The 6000-nt window shown below is 47.2% G+C and overlaps 1 protein-coding gene across 1 annotated transcript; it reads left to right on the forward strand.

Annotated features, from left to right (window-relative positions):
* The first annotated feature begins 531 nt into the window (after nucleotides 1-531).
* LOC102720476 (protein IQ-DOMAIN 14-like) lies at nucleotides 532-2720 on the forward strand. Its single transcript, XM_006645527.3, has 3 exons — nucleotides 532-1101; nucleotides 1324-1539; nucleotides 1652-2720. The coding sequence occupies exons 1-3, from the start codon at nucleotides 643-645 to the stop codon at nucleotides 2390-2392; spliced, it is 1416 nt and encodes a 471-aa protein (XP_006645590.2). The 5' UTR covers nucleotides 532-642; the 3' UTR covers nucleotides 2393-2720.
* The last annotated feature ends 3280 nt before the right edge of the window (nucleotides 2721-6000 follow it).

The following is a 6000-nucleotide window of genomic DNA, read 5'->3' on the forward strand; positions in this document are numbered from 1 at the left end:
TTGTTGGCGCCGACGAAAGAAGTTTTTGTATTTTTCACCGTCTTTCGCATGCCAACGAATACTAGAACTACCCACGACGGCGATACTAGGGTTAAACGTTTTTACACTGGCAGGAGTAGTAATTAACTTGGTTAATGATGGCAAGTGACCTCACATCTCGCAATCACACACAAATCACGAAGAGCCGTTGAGATTATGGGCCTTGCAGCCTTTGCAGTGCATCATCCATGGCAAATGGGATGGAGGGATATACTCCTCCATATACTGCCTATCTTTTTGAACGCCCTCTTTTTTGAACTCGTATGCTAGCTTGCTGCACCACCATTTGTTTATTGCTACTAGTAGCATCATTTATGAGTTCGTATTTTGGATTTGGTTTGGTTTGGTTTGGTTCCATTTGATTTGATTTGATTCTTTCTCTCTCTCTCTCTTTAGTATTACTATTTGTTTTTTTATTTTTTTTGTCTTGTATAGGACCCCTCCCTTCTTTTTATTTGAAAGCCGCTCCTCCCTCCCCGACCCGCCCGTTTCCCTCTCTTATTCAAACTTCCACCTGTTTGTTCGCTTGCTTGCTGCAACCACGCGCTCCTTGCCCTTGCTGCGTGCTCCCGATCTCGCCGGCCGGAGCAGCGAATTCCGGCCATGGGCAAGGCGGCGAGGTGGTTTCGCAACCTGTGGGGCGGCGGCGGCAAGAAGGAGCAGGGGAGGACGCCGGCGGCGGCGGCCAAGCCTGCGCCGCCCCCGCCGGACAGGAAGAGGTGGAGCTTCGCCAAGTCGTCGAGGGACTCCACGGAAGGGGAGGCACAGGCGGCGGCGGCGGCGGTGGTCGGAGGGAATGCGGCGATCGCCAAGGCGGCGGAGGCGGCATGGCTCAAGTCGATGTACAGCGAGAATGAGAGGGAGCAGAGCAAGCACGCCATGGCCGTCGCCGCGGCGACCGCCGCGGCCGCGGACGCGGCCGTGGCGGCGGCGCAGGCGGCCGTCGAGGTCGTCCGCCTCACCAGCCAGGGACCACCCAACTCGTCGGTGTTCGCCGTCCTGGACCCCCGCGGCCTCGCCGTCGCCGCCGTCAAGATCCAGACAGCGTTCCGAGGATTCCTGGTGAGTGAACCCAACCACTTCCGCTTCTTCCAAGAACAACAGTGTCTGCTTCTGTTCTTGATCTGTTCGTCTTCCTTGGCGACGAGCTCGTTTTAAGTTCACGCACTGTTCCAGTACATTTTCTTTTCCAAAAAAGAGCTTTGTCGCGAACTGCAACACGATCATATTTGCAAGTTTCAGCGATGATTAATCCGGCTTGATTTTCTCTCTTTTTTTTCTTAGGCGAAGAAGGCGTTGCGAGCTCTCAAGGCGCTGGTGAAGCTGCAGGCGCTGGTGCGTGGCTACCTGGTGCGGAGGCAGGCGGCGGCGACGCTGCAGAGCATGCAGGCGCTCGTCCGCGCGCAGGCCGCCATCCGCGCCGCCCGCTCGTCGCGCGCCGCCGCGCTGCCGCCGCTCCACCTCCACCACCACCCTCCCGTCCGGCCGCGCTACTCCCTGGTGCGTGCGACCACGATCGCTTGCGTGCGAAGCGGGTGACCGAGCCATTTTTAATGTGTTCGTCCGAGCTGGTCGGTGACAATTCCTTGCCTTGGGTTTCTTGTGTTTGCAGCAAGAGCGGTACATGGACGACACGCGGAGCGAGCATGGCGTGGCGGCGTACAGCCGCCGCCTGTCGGCGAGCATCGAGTCGTCGTTGTACGGGTACGACCGGAGCCCCAAGATCGTGGAGATGGACACGGGGCGGCCCAAGTCGCGGTCGTCGTCGGTCAGGACGAGCCCTCCCGTGGTCGACGCCGGCGGCGCCGGCGAGGAGTGGTACGCCAACTCGGTGTCGTCGCCGCTCCCGCCGTTCAACCAGCTCCCCGGCGCGCCGCCGCGGATATCTGCGCCGAGCGCGCGCCACTTCCCGGAGTACGACTGGTGCACGCTGGAGATCAAGGCCAGGCCGGCGACGGCGCAGAGCACGCCGCGCCTGGCGCACATGCCAGTGACACCGACGAAGAGCGTGTGCGGTGGCGGCGGCGGCGGTGGCTGCGCCTACGGCGCGTCGCCTAACTGCCGAGGCTACATGTCCAGCACGCAGTCGTCGGAGGCGAAGGTCCGTTCCCAGAGCGCGCCGAAGCAGCGGCCGGAGCCGGGAGTCGCCGCCGCCGGCGCTCGCAAGCGGGTGCCTCTGAGCGAGGTGAACCTGGAGGCCCGGGCGAGCCTGAGCGGCGTCGGCATGCAACGGTCGTGCAACCGCGTCCAGGAGGCGTTCAGCTTCAAGTCCGCCGTGCTGAGCCGCTTCGACCGCTCGTCGGAGCCGGCCGCCGAGAGGGACCGCGACCTCTTCTTGCAGAGGAGGTGGTGAACAGCAACGAATCAATCGCCGTTCGCCATTACAAGACATTAGCAAGTTCATTACTGCGACTATTTCCATAGCCCTATTTCCATCGATCGCCATAGCCTCTATGCGACATGGCGATCATGTTCTCTTCTTCCCTGTGCTCCGGCTCCCCATTGTCGTCGTCTCCGAGCTGCCACACCTGCTTCTTGCTGACAAGTGACAAGCAAGTGTACGGGGAGAGATTACTTTTTCTTTTCACCTTTCTTTCTCTGAATTAACAGTGCACTTTGATGTACATTCTCTCAATTCTCCCATCAAATCAAATCCAATCCCGTTGTTTTGTACTGCTTCACCCACCAATCAAAACGAGCCCGAAAAGATAACGAATCGAACAGGCATTGACCACCGGCCACCCGGAATTTGAATGTCCCGTGATGACGAACGGACGGGCGCCATGTGACGACGAGACGGATGCAACTTGTTGCAAGATGGATCGCCCCTGCCGCCATGTATGCATGTGACAGCGCCGAGCTCGACGACGACGACGACCGGCGGTGGCCGACCGGAGCGCCTGTAGAGACGTGTGGGCGGAGTGGCTGGCTGGGGGTGCAGCTGCTTGCTTGCCTCCCCCGGCGCGGAAGAATTCCGGTGCTGCACTGTGTCGCCTGCCAGCGCTCGGTTTGGAGCTTTGTCCTCCTCGCTAGCTGCCGCATCGCCCGACTGGTTGCCATGTCGTCGTGTTTTTGAACTGGTGGTACTAAACTTGCCGCTGCTGCCGCGTGCCGTGTAGGAGTGTATTGTGTTTGTGTTCATCCCGGTTGATACTAGGCCAGGCCCCTGCTACTACTACTATGGGTCTGTTTGGAAAAACTTCTCTGAGCTCTAGCTTTTTTTTAAAATCGTTTCTATCCGAAGCTGTTCTAAACAGCTTCTAAGAATCTATAGTTACAGATTCTAGAAAATAAACTAAGGATCCAGAAGTTGAAGAAGACTATCGAGCAACTGATTCTTAGAAAACCAAGTAACTGATTCTTAAAGCTTCTCAAATAGGTCCAAGTACTGCACCTCTGCCTCGACAGCTTGGTTTGCTTGCTCCTGCCAGCAAAACTGCGTCCAAACGCTGTGTTTTTTCTTTTAAAAAATAAATCTGTGTAGACAAACCTTTGTCCTAATATAAGATGAGCTTTTATATCTTTTTGTCTTAGAAAAGGTTGATTATTAAGCAATTATAAGACTGTGTGAAATTAAATAAATAAATACATTAGAAGTGGACAAAATGGACAATGATTGCATTGAGATTTGATTTTGGAATAAATAGAGTAGATTTTTAATTTTTTTATGGTTAATTTCATTGGTTATAACGTTAAATACGATAAAAAAACAAATAACAAATAACAGAGTCCACCGTATACGATGTATTCCCACACTTTTTCTTAACATATGGTTAACCAGTTTGAAACAGCTTGTTTATCAGATTGTTCATTTACATATTATTGGTCTCCTACTTCTTTTCTGGCTTATCATCACCTTTCTATACTAGATGGATACCCCGCGTGTTACTGCGGGAGAATTATGTGATAATATGGTAGATATGAGTTTAAAAAAAATTCTCTTACCTTCTATACGATTTTTTTAATGAGTTTAAATATTTTTTTTGCTTTTATTAATTATCCATAGGTTATAAATGGTTGGGTTGTATGGGGTGTCTTTTGGGCAAGAGATGCAATTTACACTCTTGATGAATCATTCTAAGGCAAAAACAATTGAGGTGATGTGGCTTCGAGAGAGAAGAGAGAATTAGCATTGACTACACTTAGTGGACATTAACTTAAAGAAAGGATTAGATACTACTGGTAGTGGTAGAACGGAAGGAGCAACCCATGTTTTCGTTTTTGTTTAGGATTATAAGTTAAAATTTAAATTTTTAACCTTAAATTTTGAGATGTTATTTTTACGTTTTTTCACCGAAATTTATTTTACAACCCTAGTTTTTAGATCACTAAAAATACATATGTAAAAAATATTCATAAATTACTTATCGTTTGTAATTATGTCATTTGACTTTTTCCATGGCAAAGCCAAACAATCACCTCTATGCCTCTGCAGCATCATAGGTTGTTCCTTGCTTTTGGACAGATGATTGCATAAGTATAGATTATAAAAGGTACATGAGATCAAGAAGAAATGGAAGCACTGTAAGAAAAAAAAGGTCTTCTTGACTATCAGGATATAAATTATATAGTTTTGAACATGCGGTTTAAACGATATAGTAGAAGAATTTTTTTAAATAAAACTATGAGGATTCAAACTAGATAGTTTAAAATAGAATTAAGTAATACTTTTAAACCTGTGGTTTAAACTATACAATAGAAGTTTTTCAATAAAATACATTTTGGATGCATGGATCAGATATTTTACAGCAATAATCCGTCCAAGTAGTCAACAGAATAACAGTATACTCCCTCGGTCCCTCTGGGATTCTCACTATTCACTTGTAATTTTTAACCATTCATCTTATTCAAAAATTTAGTGCAAATATAAAAATTTATAAGTAATACTTAAACTACTTTTAATAGTAAATAAAATAATAAAAAATAATATTTTTAAATTTTTTTAATAAAACAAGTTATCAAACATTACCGATAAAAAGTCAAAATCCCATATAATATAGGACGGAGAGAGTGTACCACAACATCATGGATATACTGATTGACACTGTAATGGTTGCCAGAGATTCCATGTGCTCCACTGTTACAGCAAACTCGCCTTGCGCCGCCCAATCGAACAACTCGATTGGTTGTTGTTCTTAATTCCTATTTTCTACTAGTCCATTCCCAGTGAAAAAAAAAAAGCCGGCATTCACCACCACCACGAGCCATCCTGGGTATACAATTGAATGGGTTGCTAAGATGATGTCTCGAGCAGTAGAATATTTACGCAGGGATTTTATTTTATTTTTCTCCTTCTGCACTGCACCGGATTTGTACGTGGTCGCCGTCGTCTAACCCTGTGTCCAGGCGTTTCCATTGACGTCTCTGCTGTAGGTCCAAATGAAAGATCTCTCTGTAACCGGAGGACTACTCGTAGTTAATGCTGTCATGGACCATCTTCGATTTATGGACAGTTGCAGAATCCACCGGCCATGGGGTATATATACGTCTGACCTCAAAGGTGTGTCATCGTAGTTGTTGATCAATTTAATCGTATCTAAGTCGTACAACTTGATCGTACGCATAGCCATTTGCACGTTATAATGTCTTTTGGCTTTGTATACATGCTAATGAATTTAGATGTACATACATATTAATATATGGATAAATCTAGACAAATCTAAAAAGGTTATAGTACGTATCCGTTCTTGTCATGGATACATAATGAGGATCTTTGGTTGGGATGATTCCTCCTCTTTTTTAAAAAAAGGACCAGAACTTTTCCTATAAAATCCACTATAATTATGCGTACTAAGAATAAGAATAATACAAGACTATAAGTTAACTATAATTTGATGTGGAGAATGGAGATAATGAAAAAGAAGTGAGATTGACTCTTTCTGCAAGAGCTAGCTGTACGCATACTCCAAAAAATACATTAAATACATAGGTGAAAGATAATTATAAGAGATAAAAATTATA

The sequence above is a fragment of the Oryza brachyantha genome, chromosome 1, assembly GCF_000231095.2.
Source record: "Oryza brachyantha chromosome 1, ObraRS2, whole genome shotgun sequence".
NCBI classification, from domain to species: Eukaryota; Viridiplantae; Streptophyta; class Magnoliopsida; order Poales; family Poaceae; genus Oryza; species Oryza brachyantha.